At 43.4% G+C, this 22,064-nt stretch overlaps 2 protein-coding genes across 3 annotated transcripts in view; one reads left to right on the forward strand and one right to left on the reverse strand.

Moving 5' to 3' along the window:
- The first annotated feature begins 1,150 nt into the window (after positions 1–1,150).
- Positions 1,151–9,815, forward strand: gap43 (growth associated protein 43). The gene is made up of 3 exons (XM_047036587.1): positions 1,151–1,423; positions 6,724–7,369; positions 8,946–9,815. Exons 1-3 carry the CDS (start codon positions 1,394–1,396, stop codon positions 9,014–9,016), a joined length of 747 nt encoding a protein of 248 aa, XP_046892543.1. The 5' UTR covers positions 1,151–1,393; the 3' UTR covers positions 9,017–9,815.
- Positions 9,816–10,516: 701 nt separating this feature from the next.
- Positions 10,517–22,064, reverse strand: part of LOC124478106 (limbic system associated membrane protein) — a 254,800-nt gene continuing 243,252 nt past the window's right edge. For both annotated transcript variants that reach the window (XM_047036244.1, XM_047036242.1), the window contains 4 exons: positions 19,152–19,283; positions 18,780–18,900; positions 14,552–14,700; positions 10,517–13,914 (listed from right to left, as the gene is read on the reverse strand). In XM_047036244.1, the coding sequence (XP_046892200.1) occupies positions 13,817–13,914; positions 14,552–14,700; positions 18,780–18,900; positions 19,152–19,283 (500 nt within the window). In that variant the 3' untranslated portion in view covers positions 10,517–13,816. The remainder of the gene's footprint in view (positions 13,915–14,551; positions 14,701–18,779; positions 18,901–19,151; positions 19,284–22,064) is intronic.

A 22,064-nucleotide genomic window follows, 5' to 3' on the forward strand; every position in this document is an offset into this window, starting at 1 on the left:
GACAGGGTAGGAGACCGCAAGGGAGCACAGTGGAGGATGGTAATGATTTCTCTGTGTGGAGACTGGATGTGGAGTAAATCCCATAACACAGAGGGGGGGGGCAACAGAGCCCCCCTCCGACACACACACACCTCCACCCCCCCAACCTACCACCTCCTCTTCCACGACCTCTCCCTTCTTCAACTGCCCCCCCCTCCCCCGTACTCCTCCTGCTCGTTGTGCTTCTGGCATCTGCTTGCTCTCTGTGGTCAGAGGAGTGAGCGGGGGTGGGGGATGATGTGTTTGTGTGTGACAGAGGAAAGAGAGAGAAATAAAGAGAGACTGTGCTCGTATGTACAAGTATGTGTGTGTGTGCATGTGTGTATTGTGCCTGGTCATCACAGCAGATTCTGCGCAAACCATGGGCAGGGAGGGAGAATGAAGAGGAGAGCCTGCCTGCCTGCCACACCCGACCCTCTAGCCTCCCTCCCTCCCTCCATGGCAAGAGTCTATCTGCCGGTGTTTCCATGTGAACGGAGAGCGCTGAGGGGAAGGTGACGTGTTCTTAGCGTGATCATGCCTCTCTTTCACACTTCCCTTCCTGCCAGGGACCAACCTCTGTCTCTTTGCCAGAACATGTTATTGGCACCACAATGGGCAATTTAGACCCGGCATCTGATGCTATTGATCTGAGCCTGCCACATGTATTGATTAAAAGTGTACAAGCGCAAGAGCAGACCCCAGTGTGTGATGCTGTCGCAGACTATAGAACAGGACCACAGCTTCACTAATGAACAATGGGAGACTGGGGTGGAGATAGTAAGAGAAAGAAAAAAAAAGAATTTGGAATCGTCTGTGTTCAGTTGAGAGGGTTTCAATCAGTGAGGTAAGGAGGGAGCGTCGCAGGGTGGGGTTGGAGCTTGCGCTGGAGCGCGCGAGGGGGAGGAGGGAGCTGGTAGGGGGGGATGGGGAGGAAAGGAGGGGTGCTCTAGGTAGGTGGGTCCTTCGCTAAAGAGAAGAAAAAGAGGAGGAGGGGGTGCCGAGCCGTGCGAGGGGAGGGAAAGGGGAGAGGAGGGGTGCTCCGCCGGTTCTTCACAGAGGAGGAGCAGGGGAGGAGTGGGGGATTGTTGGGAACGGAGGGAGGGAAGGAGGGAGGGATTTAAAGGGTGGGCTTGTAGTCATTGTTAGGCAGCGAGTCAGAGAGAGGTGCGACCAGCCAGACTGTGTGTGTGTGCGTGCAAATTGTGATGAGTAAAAGCACTGAGCAGCTCAGCTGTTGATACAGCCAGCGAGGGTGTGCAAGAGCGCGAGAGAGAGAGAGAGCGAGTGAGAGAGAGAGGGAGTGAGAGCGAAGAAGTGTAAAGGAATAAAAAGGAAGGAAAGAAGGAAGGAAGCAAAGAAGGATACTACAACTATGCTGTGCTGCATAAGAAGAACTAAACCGGTAAATAGCGCTTCATCAATATTCTTATCATTTGAAAAAAGGAAGTCTTAAATGTTAACTTTAAGAAACACTTGAGGAGGTGAGCTGTGAGAGTTTGACAGGGGAGATAGGAAGATGGGTTGATATAATTTCTCTGACTCCTTGACTCCAAGGAAGTCTATCCAGTAAGAGTGACACGCCTTGCTAATATCATTATACTGCATGAATGAATGGAGCTACAAGACCTACCAGACCTTAGACACACCAGACTGTCACAGTAGACTGACAAGCTGGCCTCCTTTTCTATTGATCCTCTATGAAACCTGATTTTTAAAATTTATTTTTCATAAACTTATATAATGGACCTGATATCATGGCTGTGATTGCTTCACACTGTAATCGGTAGATCATTGGTAGCTGATATTCTTCCCTGACTTCAGATGCATTACATTTTTGCACTCTGTCTAACGAGTATTATTCTCCCTAATTACCTTAAGGGCGTTCTTAATTGATGCTTTCATTTATCCCTGAACACTGCATATGTTGGTGTAACCGCCGTTGAAGATGGAGGGCTGATAGGAATGCATGTGTCTTCCTCAGAGAAAAAGGGTGGGGTGAGGCTGGCCCTTGTCTCCTTCAGCTCTAGCAGAGCTGCTGGTGGTCCCAGGGGACAATAGGAATACATTAGATCCTTAAAGGGATTGTCATCATCACTCCTGGGTTAAAGGTGCACATACTGCTAATAGAGACACGAGAAAGTGTTACTCCTGTTTTAACAATACATGCTACTACACTTCAGCAAGAGAGCCTGTCTGACAAGCTGTCATGGCTCGCGAGGCCAATGAAAGGTGCGTGAGGGTGTTTGTATTCACGGTTAACCTGAAGTAGGTCCTAAAGATGCTGTAGCCAGGGGGTTTCAAGCAGATAGCATGCAGATGTGTCTGTGATAAGTGGGCGGAGGTTTCCAGCAGCTCTCCTGTCTGATCAAGGAATTATCCTGCCTCATAAAACAGTGGATTCCTGCAGCTCCTGATTGCTGCTTAAATGTCAGCCTGCATGACTCATATCAGCTGAGGAAGCCTGGCAGGCCGGGTAGAGAGGCAGACAGGCAGGCCGGGTAGGGAGGCAGACAGGCTGGCAGGCAGGTAGAGTAGGACCACCAGACAGGCGGTGAATAGGAAGGGTAGGGCGGCAGAGTGAGTGGGTGTTTGGATTGCAGGCTGGCAGACAGGTATGAGGCGGGCAGGTAGAATGGTAGGTCCGAAAATCAGCCTGGCATGTACTGTGAGTAAGCGTAAAGGGAAGCAGGCATACAGGTGGACAGGAGGGAGAGCATGCAGACAGGCACACATTCAAGCAGCACATTCGAGAGGATCGAATGGGTTAGTCAAGGAAACCCGCTGGCAAGAAGTGAATTTACACATCATACTAAACAGGGTGAGGTACAAGTAGCTAACTGAGCTTTAAAACTGCATTCGAGTCCCCCATCTGTTCACAAAATGCTGCTATCTCAAGCGCACAGCTCTCTCCACCACAGGGAGCACAGCCTCCTGTGCGGTGTTCTTCCAGCGCTCAGTCGCCTCTCCTGCTTTTGAGGAAAGGATCGGATGAGCACAGAGCGTGTACTGTTGACGGCATTACACCAGCTTTGGCTGGAGGCTTGGTGTTGTACAACAGAGATCCGCTGCGCCCAAAGTGCTGCCACTGGGGTACATGCTCAGCCACAGTCCTATGGCCATGGTCCTCAGCCCCAGTCCGCAGCCCACCGCCCACAGCCCTCAGCCCCCACCCTTAGTCCTCAGCCACAGCCCCAGCCGGCAGCTCCGGCTGCAGAGCCTTTTGTTCTGGTGGGAAAAAAGGGAGACGACTAATTTAATTACAGCAGCCTTGGTGGATGTAATGACGCCAGCGTACAGCTCGATATCAGATGCTGTAGGAGACCATTCCAGGGCTACCGCTAAAGATTGTACAATGTCTTTACGCTGTCTGGGGAGGGGAGGATGAGTAATCGCGGAGGAGGGTTGTGGTATTCGCTGTGTGTGTGTGTGTGTGTGTGCCTCTCCCCCACCTGAGCCTTTCTCTCCTGCAGAAGGAGACAGCTGGATAAAAGGGTGTGGTGCTCTGCTCTGTGTGTATGGTGGTGCCGTTTGAGTGTGCGAGAGAGAGCCGTGTGTGTGGGTAGAAGCACAGGGGAGGATGGGAGAGAGATTCGGCAGTAGACTGCAGCTCTTGTATGTGGAATTCTCTATTTTCCTCCAGAAACCCAGACACACATTGAAATCACACTGAGATGAAACATGTAAATATTTCTAATGCTGATGTGCAAATGCTTTTTCTTTTAAATATGCTCAAGCACATTTTTTGTATGAACAATTTGTCATTTTTTCCTCACAAATTCCTTGAACTGAACACATGTTTACAGATCACTATATTCTGCATCCAGAACTTATTAATGAGTCCATTTGAGGTTGAGACAGTTGTTTCCTTGATATTACTGATGTGGGGGCAGTGTAGCCACACTCAGACATTAGTAGCTACATATAACATGTGTCTCTCCCTTCTCTTTTTAAAACACTGTATTAATCTGGGGCTGGGCAGGGATGCAGGGAGTCTCCTGCTTGACTGAGTCTACAAATGACATACACCCCTGTGTGTGCATTAGTGGGAGCTGTGTCTATGGTAATCCTTCTTATATTGCCACCCCACCCCACCCCCCTCCCCACCCCCCTCCCCACCCGACCATCCCTCCCGCACAGTGACAAGTCCCTTATGGCTGTGGCGATGAGGCAGTAGGTAGGCAGCGTGACGTGGGGGGTTGGGGATGTCGTTCTCGATCCGCCTGTCCATAATAAAGCCAGGGTGTGGTTCAAGGCCCACACAGGGACAGAGGAGCTGGGATTGCTTGATGGCTGGCTGGCTTGGCTGACCGGTTGACGGTAAAAGAGGAATGGGAACAAGGATTTATCTTCTCTGTTCGATTTATCCACTGTTGGTGGACCTTTATAAATCCGAATTTATTTACCTTGGTTCATGTACAGTCTAATGGCAATCTACCCATAAAGGAAGAATAAACTAATCTGGCAAATCTTACTTTTATGAATGAAAATGTGTGTCAGAGCTATTTCTCAAATACAAATCAGATTACAGATTAGGTTTAGGCTTCTTTGTGAAAACATTTTCTAATGTAATATACAGAATGTAGTATACAGTACAGTAGTATACAGTAATGTAATATAAAGTGACATTATGAAATCCCGAATCAGATGTATTTCACTCAGACTTGAGATTGACGTTTGCAAAATTAAGGTTTGATACGTTTTACAATAATCATTTCTAAAGTAGTGGTTTGTTCAATTGGCTAGGTAGCTGGCCTTCAATTACATATTGTAGTAGCTCTCATGTCAGGTATTTTACAAATCCAGCCTTTGGGAGCGTTGAACGGACAGTAATAGGCTCCAATTGATTGGGGTTAGATTGTGGGTAAATCAATAGGATTGCCCTTACTCTCCCTTTAATCAAATGATGTGTTTTACTGGGTATTGTATTGCATTGAAATGAAATTAAAAAACACATCCTTGAATGGACATTGACATTCTTTCCACCCAGACTCCAAACAGTGATGTCACCCCCCATTATTCCCAAACGTCTCCATCCATTTTCTCCTGAGTCAGTTCTTGCTTCCAGTAAGTAATTCTATTTGAGTAAGTGCTCGGGTTAAATTTTGGCAATTCAAAGCGCCCATGAGATCAGGCATAATAAACGCCCTATAATTCATGGGAGACTTGCATATTATTAAGACTAGGAGGGTGTGCCAGCCAACACGTCGCTGCCCACTCCTCCTCTCTTTTAGCAGACTATTTCACATCTTACTACTTCCCTTGCTGAACTAATACACTCCAGTTCACTCAATTATCACAACGTGTTTTTCCATTTCACTGCAATAATACGCTGGGATGCCCGTAAAACACGTATGTTAAAGACATCTTTTATCAAAGTCACACAGCACACATAGTTCTGCACACACATACACACTGACCCTGAACAAGATGTTCCCTGATGGTCAATCCAGCCCCACCCTGGCTACACTGATTAGTTGCTCTGATTTATGAGTTCCTATTGGCCAGTTCCCCTGAGGGGTCAGGTGCAATGTCAATCACTGTGACATGTGGTCTTTTGCAACCTCAACCAGCGCAAACAGAGAACAGAGTGATGAGTTAGCACTCTGGTTGTCAAGGTAACGTTTGATCATTGGAAGAAGGATGGCCATGCATGCTGAAGAGGCATCTGCCAGACTCGAAAAACGACAGAAAAATCGCTTGATATCTCAGCAGGACAATGAACTACAGACCTATCTGGAATCAACCATCAACCATCATCCATTTAAAAGACCTACACAACTACTTAGTGTAATCTAACACAAAATTCCTTAGGTAGACACAACGAATCCTCTACACACCCTCCTTCAGTCTCCAGTTCACACAAAGAGTGGAAATCATTTTCATTTAAGTTTGGGACATGAGTTCCCTGGTAAACATCCCTTCCTGTGACACTGTGGAAAGACAGACTGCATAAAACACCGCCTCACATCATGGAATTTCATATTTAAGATCACAGCCTCTTTGATTTGCTTTGATGCTGTGCTGCTTTCATGTTACTTTAACAGTTCAGTTTGCTTTACCTCAGTTGATTTCTGTTGACCTCAACACAATGTCTAGTTTAGATCAATGCTTAACTCTTTATATCTATTTGTTTGTTACTCTGTTATTCATTTGGATTGTTACATAATTCATTTCATTATTTAATTTAATTTCTTCTCATCAGATTTACATGAGTCATTACACAGCATCCTAAGTTGATGGGAAACCCCAACAATGGACCGAAGTATCTAAGGTAATATCAAGGCCTTGTGTTAAGGTCTTGACACCTACCACCCCGAACCAAACCCCTATCCTCAACCTTCCTTCAAAAACTTTTCTCAAGTCATACAGTAGATAATCTTTCTCACTTCTTCAAAACCTTGACTCACATCCAAATCGAATTCTACCCATTTACTCATGACTTTCCCTGACTTGAACAGTTCATTTCTTCTTTTACCTGGTTCTACCCATGCATTCTGTCCCTTCCAGCACTTTGTCTGCTGGAAATCCCCACTAGTTTTCATCTTGTTTTTTGGTGGCCAAGCACGTTCGGACACTTGATAATTCCCTTTAGGCTAACTCCAGCTAGTGATGGTTGGACCGAGGCATCACCTGAGATGTGGAGAGTTTCCTGAGACACCATTCTAAAATGTATTCCCTGTCTTCCTCCATGTCTCTCGTCAGGTTGAGAAGAATGAGGAGGCTGACCAGAAGATTGAGCAGGATGTCCACAAACCAGAGGACAAAGCTCACAAGGCCGCCACCAAAATTCAGGCCAGCTTCCGTGGACACATAACCCGGAAAAAGATGAAAGACGGCGAGGACGAAGAGGAGAAAGAGGAGAAAGAGGGAAGTCCAGCCGTCCCGGAGGAGGCAACGGAAGAAGGGGAGGAGGAGAAGAAGGAGCAGGGTGATTCCCCGGTCGCGAGCCAGGAGGAAGTGGAGGATGCTGTCCCTGGGAAGGAGGAGACAAGCCAAGCCAAAAGCCCGGTAGCAGACAAGCCAGCCAACAGCCCTGCCCCCGTCACCACCTCTCCGGTAGCCCCCGTGGCTGCCTCGCCTGTCGGGGAGGCGCCTGCGACCACCCCGACCCAGGCCCCAATCGCGGCGACCCCCTCTGAGCCCCAGAAAGAGGAAGTAAAGGGCGCGTCCAGCCAGGCTAAGGAGGAGCCCAAAGAGGAGGAGACCCAGGAGGCCCCCGTCACCGCTGCCACACCCTCTGAGGAGGCCATAAAGAGCGGGGAGCCTAGAGAAGCCGACGTGCCTGCTGCTGCTACTGCCAGCCAGACAGCTGACAAGGAGGAGCCCAACCAAACACAAGACAAACAAGGTATGACAGGGAAAAGGGACAGTTCATTTTGACAACATATTTGGTCTCGTACTCTGTTTTCGTCCAAGTGATTTTTGTGTTTACTTTGTAATGATGTTTGAATAATCAGGGTTGGATATCCAAGCAACTGGTCAGAAGAAAATCAAATTTCTTAAATAAACAATTTATAACACAATCTAGTCCACAAAGATAACTTTAACATCCAGTGATCTGGAAGGAGATGAGAGGATATGAGCTTGTTTGGCTCATATTCAACAGCGCATGCTCAGTGGCTGTCTCCATGGGAGCGAGTTGGACAGGAGTGGGAAATCTAGGTCACAGAGACTGCTCTGTCTGGTCGTTGTCATAGTTACCCCTCCACAGGCCACCTTGGCGTAAACCTTGCTACCTGCCCCTCTGATTACCAGCAAGGTTTTTGGCTTCATCTGGACAGGATCCATGTCACAGAAGACACCTGGTCCAGTAGACATCAGTACCAAAACCATCAGACAGAGCGTGTAGAGAGCTAGCAGACAAAATAATTTGACAACCAGCTGAAAATTCAATGTAGCGCTAGAAGAGAACGTGCAGTCAACAAGAGAGAAAGCCAACTCAATTCAATACTTGATTTGATCCAGATATACTTTGTGCTATTGTTACAATTTAAATCAAATGAGCATAGTCAAAGGAAACATTCAGTGAATTATACTTACCATTTATTAAAGTCATGGTTTTGAATAGGCATTTACAACATAATGATAATGGTGATTGCAAGCATGACCGGCAACCAACCCTCTCATTTTACCTGGAACTTGACCATTTATTGCTTGTGGGGTCCTAAGTAGTTTGGTATGACTCATCCGTCATGACTCATATAAAAATCAAAGACAACATCTCCAAGTGGATGACCCGGCCTGACCAGGCCTGATGATGTCATTCACCGCTGTCTCCTCTCACTGCTAAAAGGCAATGCCGTCATGGTGACATCATTACCTATTGTTGCACAGGAATGTTTGATTGAAAAAGGCAAGCTAAATGTCAGAGTGACTATCCTTGCTTAGCAGGATCAGAAAATCCTGGGGTCTGTCATCTTGGTTCTAATTTCCTATCACCACACTGCTTTTCAAGATATAGTCTAATATATATTTTTGTTCATGCAATCCAGCATTGTTGTAAAATAAAAATATATTAATAAATTGCTCAATAAAATGTTTCATGTCCTCTGTATGGGTTGGATAGTCACAGTTAAGCTGTTATTTTCCATAGTGCATAACTATGGTGTTTTATTGTACGGTGTATGTTCAACAAATAGGCTCAACTGATCCTTCCTCCCGCCTTTTCACCGGAACCCTTTCCTATTGGCTCTTTCTTCCTCTTCTCATCCTTCTCTCTTCTCTCCTTCTCTCTTCTCATCCTTCTCTCTTCTCTCCTTTTCTCTTCTCTCCTTTTCTCTTCTCTCCTTCTTTCTTCTCATCCTTCTCTCTTCTCTCCTTCTCTCTTCTCCTTCTCGCTTCTCATCCTTCTCTCTTCTTTTCTCTCCTTCTCCTTCTCTGTTCTCTCCTCTCTTCTCATCTTTCTCTTTTTCTCGTCCCTATAGATGCTGCAGAAGAGGTTGACACCCAAGCGGACACCAAGGAAGAGTCCAAGGAAGACCAAGAGAAAGTTTAACATAGAGAAAAAATTACTTACTATGATTACAAATTCATCTAAAAGGTTGCTCTTTGCCTCTCGAATGTGAAGACAGTCTGTTTTTATTTGTTTTTCATTTTTTTTGTGTGGCAATGATTTTCTAAAGTCGGGGGAGTTTCCAATGTATACGTTTCTTGGCTCAAGCTTTGGGGTGGTGTTGCATGATTTGTTATATGCTTCTATGTGAGATCTATGTGAGTAAATCAGTGGTCAGACGAAACCAACCTTTTTTTCCTGTGGTAAACCGCCCCCCCCTTAGTCAAAAAAGACTTACCCTATTCTGCTTGAGGTATTCAAGCTTGATCCATCTGGCCAATCCCTTCCTTTTCTCGCTAATTTATGGGATAAAAACTAAGAATCTGAATTGGCTATTACTTTGATATGAGAAATGTAAACTATAATAATTATAATGTTATAATGTAATAATTGAAACTATGACATTAGTGTTGTTATTAGCCCCGTATAACAACACTTCCCATTCTAAATTAATAGAATAAGTATTGATTAGCATGAACCATCTAACAAAATGCATGGGAACTCTTCCACTGAAAGGATTTTTGTCGCAGCCACAAAACCTAAGAAATGTGGCTTCCTTTTGATGTCCTTGGTGTTGTCATGATGACAGTTTGATATGAATTGGATTTACTCTTGCACTGATGTTAAAAAGTAATCTAACAAACTAACTAACAAAAAAACGTTTCCTATGTTCCAGTGAGTGCAATGTCCAGTTTCAATCTAAGAAGTAAAAAAAAATGTGGAAAAAAATGGTTTCAATGTCTGTTTTCAAAATAAAGCAATGTGCCAATTACCATCCTAAATTGTTGACATTATTGCATTTTCTGAAAAAGCTTCCCCATAGTTACACTCATCCCAAGTAGAACATCAGGAGGGCTTTCACTTTTCTATTCAGTAAATTTGGTAGATTGTATACTGTGTATTCTGGTTAACTCCCCCTCACATACCAACTCTAAGCAGTGTCCACTTCCATGTCCCGGACAATGTAGCCCCCATGTGGATAATAACTGCATTGAAGGCTCTGCAAAGTTGCTAAATATGTGTGTCTCATCGTCAAATAGTTTTTATATATGTTACACAACAGTTTATATCAAATATATTATATGCTGATTGCTTAGGTGTGGTAATTTGCCTACGGACTATAGGTGGATAATTGTACTTATTATTCACTGATTAAACACTGAGAGAGCCGATGCCAATGTCTGATGATCCCACCTTAGAAATCCAGAAAAGCGCACAATATATCAGACATTTCTTGCAATAACAATGCAGTTATGTATTAACTTGACTATTATTGTCTAATACCTAACAAACTGGAGTCAGTTAGAATGATTCTAATGAATTACTTGTTGTCTGACAAACCACTTGTAGAAGTAGATCCAAATGAAGTTGTTTTGAAACCTTCTACAAATATAGTTGGACACACATTTATCAAAAGAGAATTACAATACATATATTATTTTATTTGCATGTTACATGGTGACTAACACAGTTTTGAGATACTGTGTGCTTCAAGCGTTCTCCAAAAATTCACCAACATCTCAATCCACATTCAAATACAGAACACTGAATTCAAACAAATTTATTTTGTGTCATGAACATTGTCTCCAATTGCAAGGACCCATATCATAAATGAAAGGAAATAGAAAATGAGACATAGTTGTGTGCAATGATTGTATCATTCATCCAGGGGAACTCCATTGGTGTGACACAGGAAGGATAAAGAGACCTTCTCTCATTGGAAGTTCCAGCAGTTGAGCTAAATCAACAGGTTAATTCATGGATAGCCTGATTCAACTCAAAAATATTCTAAAAACATCTTATATACATGTGAACATAATTATTGAGATGGAGAGTTACAAATGTAACCATAGCTTGGTGGACATAGATGGATCAGTAGCTCATGGCCAAAGGTAAAGACTGGTGTATATAAAGCAACTCATAGGTAACTTTTAATAGGTTAAAATCCAAAGTAACTAAAATGCATACACAAGCTTGTTTTGTACAGCTTCAATGTGATGCAATGTTAGTAAACTAAGTAGCCAAGTCAGCACCTCTCTGATCCCCTGATGGTCATTAGGGTCAGTCACTGGATGCATAGGCAGGATATACAATACTTCCTGCAAAGGCCCTCAGCTTCTGATGGTTCATTAGCTGAGGAGGCTGTCAGTCACTATAAGGCCAGCCTTCCCTGTCCAGTGGTTGGCTACTTCCGACAGTCAGGATCAGTAAATACAGCATGTACTGCACATCTACAGTAATACAATAGTGTACTTAGTACAATGATGTATACACCCTCATAGACATACAAACACTGAGGGAACCATGTCACACAATCAACAGCGCTGTAATAAGAAGGTGTTTTGAGACATACATGATGCCATTTTGGTGGTTTGGTGATAAACTCATGAAGAGGTGGTTTGGTAACAAGAATGACCTATTTGTTAGTGATATATGGTTGTATCGGATGAGTCTTAAGAATAGGGTTTCCTTCATACAGGAAGATGGCTGAACTAGTACTTATATGTAGATAACTCTCCAGAGCTGGCACAGACCCTCTTCCTAACAGAATGGGGTCAATTATTATTTGCAAATACTATAAAAGACTAGGGTACACTTTGTTTTAAACTGATAGATTAGTCCTGTAAGTGCCAAATGTTAGGCAAAAACCTGCACCTTACGTTAATGTTTTCTGTAATTGGCCCACATCTGTTTTATAATACTTCAAGGCTGTACAATATTAGTCTGTTGAGACAGTAGAAACTTGACTGGAAAAGATGAAGAGAGCACTGGCTAACTAACACACAGCCATGGAGTCAAAGCAGGTACTATGAACACATTTGGTGTGTATGATTTTTTTTTAATGATTATGAGGAAGATGAGTTTTCAGTGAGGATTAATTACATGTTTTATAGTAAATTACTGTCTCTAGTTTAGTCTTGTCAACACCACTGGCGTGTCTTCAGTATTACACAGATGGCTAACGGGCTAACAGGCTATCTTGCCTGAGCAACAATTCAGAGAGGGATTGGGTACAGTTTAGTCCTCTCTGTATTCATCTCACACTGTCCTAAAGTAGGCCTTTGATGACAATTAAATACCACAAGCCTTCACTCCACTTCCAAACAAAATTTGTTGTCAATCGAAAGGTACAATAGACGCACAAAATGACCTTAATATTAAACCCTTTTTTAAAAAACATTTTTATCTAGTGGTCATTACTTACATTGGGCGACAGATTGCTGCACCCATGGCAAACTACAAGTTCATCTTCAACAGATTACTAACCTATTTATAAACATGGACACATTAAATTTGTCTTTTTATAGAAGGAAACTGGATTCAAGTATATATACACCATTAAACTGTAAATGATTGAACAAAAAAAATAAAGGTCCATATATTATGAATTTCTGAATCTCATGAAAACACACATACTTTTAAAACAGAAAATATAAGCACGTCATTCATTGGTGTCATACATTTTGATCCAAATTACAGCAGTTGAATCCTGGTGCATGTTGGTATACTCACAATAAAGCAGAGAAGATTTGACAAACTCAACAAATCAAAAGTATGGTTTGTATGAAGTTGGATACAGTCTGCTATAGAGAAACAGAGCTTACCCTTGGTTTGTAATAAGAGGCAAACCTACACTGTAACAATCCTCACTATTCCTCGTTACTGTGGTGCAACAAGTGTCTATTTTATCATAGAGATACAAAATTGTGTACAATGTACAGTATGATTTTTTTATACTACCTATTGTTTTGCTTGCTGAGTCTTGAAAAGAGAGATAATTTTTCCCTTTTTATTTCAGAACAGGTAAGAGCCTCAGGCTGCAGTTTGGGTCTTATGACTGAGCGTGGACCACAGCCAACCCCAAGCTAGTTTACAGGAACCCAATCGTTCGTACACAGCAGCAATGAGCACACAGTTGACGCCACCTGGACATGAGCAGGCCAAGGGCGGTCTGTGTTTCTGGTGCTCTGTGGCGTTTCTGAGGCTTGTGCAAGTTCTGATTTAACTAAATCTGGTGAAGCAAACGGCAAGCGTGAGAGATCGTGTGGGATCCACTGACACTACTGCTGACTGGAGTAGTAATGCATGTATGCAGTAAGTTACCTCTAACATCATCTGTTTCATAGGCTTCTGCAGGTATGTTTTTATTTTTAATGTTCGGTTTTGTTTCATGTTTTCTTTATATTTGGCAGATACTTTCTTGTTGCTCGATAATGCACTGGTTACATTGACCTTTAAGTCTAACGATACATAAGTAGGTGTACCTAATGAATGTAACAGGAAATCTTTTTGAAACACCATTCAGTGCTTCTTTATACATGTCAGTGATTGTTGTTATAGACCTGAAATTCCAGCTATGAATAAGTCTTTTCTCATGTGGACAAAAATACAACAAACCTTACACACCCACCGAACCCTCCACCAAAAAGAAGATAGATTTAGAGCAAAAAAAGCAGAAGGTTTCAGCTGCATGTGAAACAGCAATTAATACAATAATAACATCAATAATAATAACAACCATTTTAAACAAGGGCTTTTTGTTCTAATTCCCAATTTCTCAAAATGTATTAATAACTGGTCCATGTTATCATCTTTTTTGTGTTTATCCATGCGGTGCATCTTAGCACGCAGATCAAGGGTTCTTGTTACATAATGAAAAAACAGTCTGGATGTAATAAGGTAGTACTAAGGTAGTAATAACGGTATTAACAGGGTAGTGGTGGGAGGTGGAGGTTGGTGTTATTAACACTTAAAGAGAAGGCAGGCCATGGAGGCTAGGAGGAGCCACAGTGAGTGGGATACGCAGGCGGCTCCGCTGATGTCGCGCCCTGTCCCAGGTCCTACGTGGAGAGAAGGAGAGAGAGGCCGAGAGAGAATTAGTAGGGAGGCCACATGATGAAACTCTTAGCCTAGCTTTCATATTCAAGTGTCAGTCTCAGATCCGTCGTAGTCTTTACTAGATATGTTATGACCAACAATCAATTTAAAGTTACTTTCCTGTAAGAATTATAGTTCTACATATTCCCTGTCTGACGCAGCCCTCTTATTCCACATAATATGCACATCATATATTCCACATAATATGAGAGGCAACAGCAGGACTTTATTCATGTACCGAGGGGGACATCTAGTGGTCAGACTAATATTGTAACTGGCAGCACTACATTAAGGTTGTATTACAATCATGTAATTACATAGCAATGTTGTAGTTACACAGGAACTGTGTTGTTACACTTCATCACAGTTTAGCTGAACACGTAAAATAAGTGAAATGTGGTATAGCTGGGTTGGGCTTTCCAGGCGTAAGTCATTCTATGATATGTTCTTAGTATGGTTATAGCTTGTGTCCTGGAATAGGTGGGTGCCTAAACAACTATAAAATGTACATTTTAAAGTTGATGACATAAATCTGATCTCCAGTGCCTACCACAAGCCCCCGAACAGTGTAGGACACAGAGGCCAGCTCACACCACTTACTATAGAGGAAGAGGCTGGCGTTCTGGATGCCCAGTCTGTTGGTGGCCACACACGTGTAGTTGCCATAGTCCTCCTCGGTGACGTTGGAGATCATCAGCACGGTGGTAGTGCCCACGATCTGGATACTGATTCCTTGGGCATTAGATAGCCTGGATGGGTACAGCGAAACAGACCAGTCTCAACACTACTACTGTGTAGTCCACCGTCACACTTCAGAGTATGAATGAGGCTGTTTGAGAGAAGTTTGAAACCTTCCCAGTGGTGAGCACATGATGTTTGAAGTACAGTAGAAGTTTCTAGTAAAGTGCTGTAACCTCCAGGTGGAACACTATAGTTCAGTCAAGACAATCACGTGTTAGATTTGAGCATTTATTGTTACATGACATGGACATGTAGATTTGTCTTTGGCAGAGTGGATGATCTAAGGGAAGCACTCTCTACCTCCTCGATGCAACACGTACATACATGACATATGAGGCAGGGAGCAATAGAGATATAATCCCCCTGAAGGATAGAACAGACAGACAGCATGGGGGAGAAGGGGATGGTGGAGGGTGGCAGCAGCACTGATCATACAACAACCGGGTGAGTGTGTTATGGGACATGGCCCAATGGGTATGCGCCGCTGCGTGGGTGTGGTAGTGGGCGGAGGAAAGGAAGGTGGAGTAAGACGCCTTACATACCCAATAAAAGGATGACGCATGCTGACCAATTGCCCTACCTAATCTAGCTGTGCTTATTGGTTCTGACCACAGTTCTTTTGGAACAGACATGACTCGACCATGTCATCCTGGATGCTAGGATTCCACTGTGGTGAGTCCAATACTACAACATAAGCCAATAAATGATTACTATAGTAAAAATAGGACAATTACATAATGATATATCATAAAATAACACAATAGTTCATTGTTTAGTTGGTGAGCAGTGCAAGACTGTCAATAGATTGTCAAATAATGTGTCCAGTTATGTTTTTTCACTGTGCATGGAATACACGATAGCAGCTAAAACATTAAAGATTTGGCCTTGCATAACTTCATAGATAAAAAAAACACATCTATATATACATGTAAAACTGAATTAATAGGATTTGCCAGCTTCTGGGGAGACTCATACAAAATCAACGTGCCCTGGGCTGGCCAATGGAAAAAAAGCACACACAATGGAGTTAAATAAATCCAAGTATGTCAAATTTGGAGGACTTTTGATTCTTTCATGCTAATGTGTTAATCTGAGCAATAGAGAAATTGAGGGGGGAGGGGTTGACACACTCCAGCAGATGAGGAATTAGCATAAAAAGAAAAGCACAGATCATGAGACAGCATAATCTGATCTGTTAGGGAATGGAAAACTGATGAAGTGCAGAGATTCTCCTACACGGACAGCTCGGGGGGGGGGGGGGGGGGGTCATGGGTGAAGCATGGGTATGTGTGTGAGAGAGAGAGAGAGAGAGCGAGAGAGAGAGAGAGAGGAGAGGGAGAGAGAGAGGAGAGGGAGGGAGAGAGAGAGAGAGAGAGAGAGAGAGAGAGAGAGAGAGAGAGAGAGAGAGAGAGAGAGAGAGAGAGAGAGAGAGAGAGAGAGAGAGAGAGAGAGAGAGAGAGAGAGAGGAAAGGGAGAGGAGAGGGAGGGAGGGAGGGGGAGGGAGGGAGGGAGGGAGGGAGGGAGGGAGGGAGGGAGGGAGGGAGGGAGGGAGGGAGGGGAGGGAGGGAGGGAGAGAGAGAGGAGAGGGAGAGAGAGAGAGAGAGAGAGAGAGAGAGAGAGAGAGAGAGAGATCATTCTGGGATCCTAGTGCATGAATATATGTTTCTATTTATGTGATTTGTACTGTGAGTAATACAGAGTTGGAAGCCCAACAGAGGTCAGAAGAATCATAGTCACATAGTTACTCTTAACTCTGCAAAGGTGGTGGTGATGGGGGGGGGGGGGGGGGTGCATGGGTGAAGCATAGGTATGTGTGTGAGAGAGAGCGAGCGAGAGAGAGGGAGGAGAGAGAGACAGTTCTGGTGAAACGTGCAGAGGGGTGAGTCTCGTCCTGGCCCTAGCCTATTTTGAGTGCTTTGGTATGGACCTCAACAGCTCCAAAGGCACTATATGAGTTATCCAATTATGATGGATAATAGGAGGGGTTCTAATGATCACGTTGTTAAACACATTCAGTCTGAGGAGTAAAGCACAGACAAGTCTGACAGCGCTCAACACTTCCAGTGCAACTCCAGCTTCCCCCGCCAGGGGGCAGCATTCAACTGCCGACGAACTTGAAAACGGCCCCCCTCACATTGCAAGTTTTTAACCCCCAAATCCTGATCTGAATGATCTGAGCCAGCTATTCAGAGGACTGAATGGTGGTTGGAGGAACAAGAGGGGGAGAGAAGACAGAGGAAGAGAAGAGGAGGACAAAGTGGCTGGTGCCAAGCGTCATCAAGCTTCATCAGGATCTGATCACATGGCTGCATCTAAAGTTGGATTTCAACGATATTGACAGGGATGGTGCAAATGTAGGGTCAAAGGTTAACACTACCGTAACAATTAACTTACAAAAACGAGTGTCCAATTCCAAAGATTTTACATCATTTAAAGTTAAGATGTATTTTAATATAAGAGCGTTTTATCTATCGTTGTGCCCACAGTATGTAGCACAGGTTGTCTGGAACAGCTAGCAGCCCTGCCTGCAACCCCAAATAGAGCACATACAACTATAAATCCTACTTTGGTCTCATATATGTTTTGTTTTGTGAGAGGTTGTTATAGTTTGGAGCCCACCTCAACCGACACTTGGTCCAGACCCAGTATCTCCTGAGTTACAAAGAAAAACGTTTAAACATTTGTACATTACGTCCATGGGTTCCGTGTAGACGTAATGAAAGGATGCATGTTGTAGTCCAGGCCAGCTGATCTGAGTCCAGGGGTGTGGCGCAGGGCAGGGCGTAATGAGAAAGAGACGTTTGAAAGGGTCGGAGGACGCTGATCAAAGGCCGAGCATCTTCACTAATGAGGCAGAGATTGTCTGGCTGAGGATCAGGCAGGATCTCTCTCAGTCTCTCCTCCCTTTCTCTTCACATGATTACTGTCTCCATCTGCATGCCCCGGTGGAGCTCGGCCCAATCCTTTGACAACTTCACAGAGGATCGGGGTGGCAGACAAGCTATTACATGACCTGGCAAAATGGCTTGAAAGTAAGACTTTCTGACTGACTTTGTTTACTTGGGTGCTTAACTGCAGTTGTATTTGTTTGGGAGACTTTGGCAGACTTCTGGCTAGCAATTCACAGTCCTCCTCAAGGGACAAAAAACGTCCATAGGGAACCCAGCCAAACACTCACTACGACAAAACAGAGAAGACAAATGGCGCAGGACAAAACAAAGCGAAGAGATAATACCAATATCGAAACAATCATAAATCTTAACTGCGAGATTACTTTTATGGCAAATTGGAGATAGCGTTTGTTTTTTGTTCTTGAGGACTGTGTTTTTGCTCAGTTCTGGGATCGTATTATCACAGTCGATCAGTGGCTGAATCGGAATTGGAATGATTCTTCAAAGAGATAGACTAGAAGTTAGATTTCCTTATCATGAGCAGCACTATAACAGAGGCAACCTGTCCATTGGTCCTCCACAACCAGCCAATCTCCAGATGATTGCTTTAGAAGTGTCAAAAGAACATTGCAGCTTTGAATATCATCACGGTTGCTCCATCTGTAGAAGTATCCTCATGGTTCAACCATGCCTCATCTCCTCGCAAGCTTACGCTTCAACCTTATTTACATTTGTTATTTCATTTGATGAGTGAGTCTGTGCTGTATAGAAGCCATTCCAGCTGCCAATTCCAACACAAGGACTGTCTTAAGAAACGGTTGCTTCTGTGATTGAAGAATGATTCTCTGGAGGCTTGCTGTACAGTATGGCTCATTTGCACTCTGGGTTGTTTGTCATAATTTGGTGATGAACTGTGAGAGTCTGTGATACTTTTGTGACATTGCTTGTTCAGGCAAAAGTAAATGTATTTATAATATTGTTTTAAAAGCAAAAATCTAAAATGGTTTAATGTGGGTTTTTTTTGCGTTGACTAAACCACAAGACCCAATTAATCTATCTACAGAATTGTGCTTGTGTTCCTGTGGTTAAATTGCACAGTTACAAAGTATATTGAATACTGTCGATAGTCTGTTGATAGACTGTCGATTGTGAATATGGCCAGGATAGAGGTGGAGGGGTACAGAGGTGGCTCCTACCTCTTTTCGTCCCTGTACCACTCGAACTCCGGTGTGGGGACCGCTGCAGCATCACACTGCAGGACCCCCATTCGGCCCACTTGGGTCTCCGAGCTCTTGGCGGTCTTGATGGCGGGTGGGTCTGTAGAAGACACACAGATCAAGTTATTTCCAAACAGGAGATCCAGTAGATTAAATCCATCCATGCATCCATTAAATAAAATGAAGAAAAAAAAACTCAAATTTTCAGGTACGGGATTACAATGGACACGAGAGCTGATTTATAACCTGTTACACTTACAAACTTAAGTGAACTGCATTGTAATTGCTGAGGGGTTATAATAAACATACTTTCGGGTGAGTTTGCATTGACTAACAGAAGCTTGTACTCACAGTTGACAATGACATTGACGTATTTGACGTCCGGTGTGGCGACATCATTGCTGGCTTTACACTCGTAGCGCCCCGCCTGGTTCCTCCGGATCCCTATGATGTCCAGGTACTCCAGACCATCTAAAGGCTCCGCTGTGGCACAAAGGGTGGGGTTGATGTGTGAGGGTGGAGTGGGGGAGGTTGTAGGAGAGGAGGATATGAGGTAAGAGAGAAGATCATGAGTGAGGAAGGAAGCAGTGAGGGAAGAGGAAGAGCGAGGGGAAAATGAAAAGAGAAAATGAGGAGGAAAAGAGCGGGAATTGTTTTAAACATTTCATACAAGAGATATAATTTGAGTTTGAGACAGCTTTAAGTATTACCAGACACCTTTGCATCACTTCCTTGCTTTAAATGAACCTGACATTCAGAATGAGGCTGATTGGTGAATCAATGTCAGCCTGCAAGTGAGCCCAGAAACCCAGGCTTGGAGAACAGTCAGCTCCCAGACTAATGAGCTGCACCTCTAGTAGCCCTCTCTCTCCATCACTCCTTTCAAAAAGGTGCATCGTATCATACAATGGAGGTTATAGAACAATCCATTTTTATGAGACTCCATGCCTGAATAAAAGAAATAGCTGTTTCCATTAGATGTGAGATTTGGTCTCTTCCCACAGTGTAGCTCTTTTGGTATCTCTCAATGGGATTACAAAAAACATATACAATTATTTGCAATATCATTCTGGGGGTGAAGTGAGTGTAAGTGAGTTTAATAACCATAATGATTCCACAGACAATTGCCTCAACATCTATAATACGCTAAATAAGAAATGAGTGGATGCTTGGCTGCGAAAAGGAAATTACATCACAAAAAATCCAAGGATAGGAGTCCAACTTACCTACAATAAATGCCGCTAGCGTAGCCGACTAACCTTCTCCCTGCGTCTGGACTACAAAGGCACCCACAAAAACTCTACCACTCAGTTCTGGGAAATGAACCAACAACTATAAAGTTTTGGCTGAGGGAAACCGATCTGCTTGGGAACCAAGCAACTGTGACCGGTCTAAATCACCAAACCAAACACAGGAATGAACAGCGTGACACAGCACAATACAACCTAACAAAACAAACAACACGGGGAAAAACATTATTTTTTTCGGTTTAGTGACAAAAAAAAAAGAAGAAATGTGACGCACAGGAGAGAAAAAATAATCCAAGAAAAATAATTTTATAATATAATGACATATAATAAGTTTTTCTACATCAAAGCCTTGTCACAGTACTGTGCAGATCATCCGCAATCCATGTGTGTGTTCTTGACTTTCATCCTTGCCATGAAATCATTGTCCATTCGTCTCAGAACCTTATTACGGAGCTGGATAATATTACGATGATGAAAGGCTCAGAGGGATCAGGATCAAAGATGGGCTCTGGCATGTCTAAGAGACTGCTGGCCAACCAGTTGAGCCTGAACTGGTATGATTGAGATCCGTTGCCATGGAAAATGATTGTTTCATTGCGTACTGTACAACACATTACACAGGACTGGCGGAGGGAGAAGGAGAGGAGAGCAAGGAAAGAGGTTGTGATAGTCAGACAGACAGAGAAAGATAGAGAAAGTAAGAGAGCAAAAAAACAGAGAACGGGACAGAGAGGGAAGGGGAAGAGATATTAATACAGGAAGACAATGACAGAGACAAAGAGAGGGAGCCTTCAGAAAATATCTTCATAATTACAGCGTGACATCTCAACTCTCCAGAACGTCCATACATATGAACAAGGGAGATTCGGAAATAATCGAGTGATACTATTCGTCAGCTAGACAGAGCTGGTTTTGTCTATCTGTGTGTGGCTCCAGCAGGTATCGGGCCCAGCTATCTCTCAGGGGAGTGCAGCACTGATTGATGGGGAATGTTCACTTTTAGAGAGATTATAATGCCACAGAGGCCATGCAAGCCTATGTTGGTGTAATTACATCTGGAGAGTTGGGCCGGGAAGCCATCGAGGCAGAAGAGAAGAAGAAGAAGAAGCGTCCTTATCTCACACCATCATGTGAGGGAAAATACTGGGATCAAGATCTATATGACAAAAACCCGACAAATATTTCATTAATTAATGAGTCATTTCTCAGCAACTGGTCTTAGATGTCTAAGATGTAGATCTTTCATTCAATTCAAATGTGGGCTTTTGCCACTTGGAATGAAACAACTCAACTTAATTACATTTTACAGGTTTATTTAAAACCGAAAGAGAGGTGCAAATCTCACACATTGCAACAGAGTGATGTAGGAAGGAAGTGAACTGAGAGATACATTTTGGTGTCAAACTTCCCTTTACACAAAGCAAAGGTTTGTAGGGGTGGCAAGCCCCAATCAACAATACTACCTTCCAAAATGTGCATTTAATTAGCAAGTGAAAGCTGGAGAGGACTGTGTGTGTCAACACTGCGGGCATTAGTTTAACACATGAATAATCATGTTTAGCTGAGACTCGCAGCTCAATGCTTACTTTGTCGGTTGTTATAACTACCGTGTAACTACAGAGAAATACCTTAAGTAACACCATTACAGTCACAAAATAACAGCTATGCAGTTACACTTCATTCAAGCTTACCAGTATGAGCCATTACACAAGTGAAACTTGTGTTAGGAGAAATGTGGCTTTCAGAGGTATAGTAAATGGATGTTAAGATTAATCTTGTTTTGGTAATGTAACACCATTTATTTCTACATGGTACAGTACTCTCATGATGACTCTCTTACCCTCCTTTTGGGTGAGCCTCTGTCTCCATGTTGCAAGCTACAGTCACAACATATTCTTAGTGTATCTGTGAATATACATCACTGTTCGGCCAATTTAACACCCTCAAGCACATCACTTCCAAAGCCACCTTCACCAACTTGGCCTCTACAGTACAAATTCTATCTGCATTGAAT

This window comes from Hypomesus transpacificus, chromosome 15, assembly GCF_021917145.1.
Source record: "Hypomesus transpacificus isolate Combined female chromosome 15, fHypTra1, whole genome shotgun sequence".
NCBI classification, from domain to species: Eukaryota; Metazoa; Chordata; class Actinopteri; order Osmeriformes; family Osmeridae; genus Hypomesus; species Hypomesus transpacificus.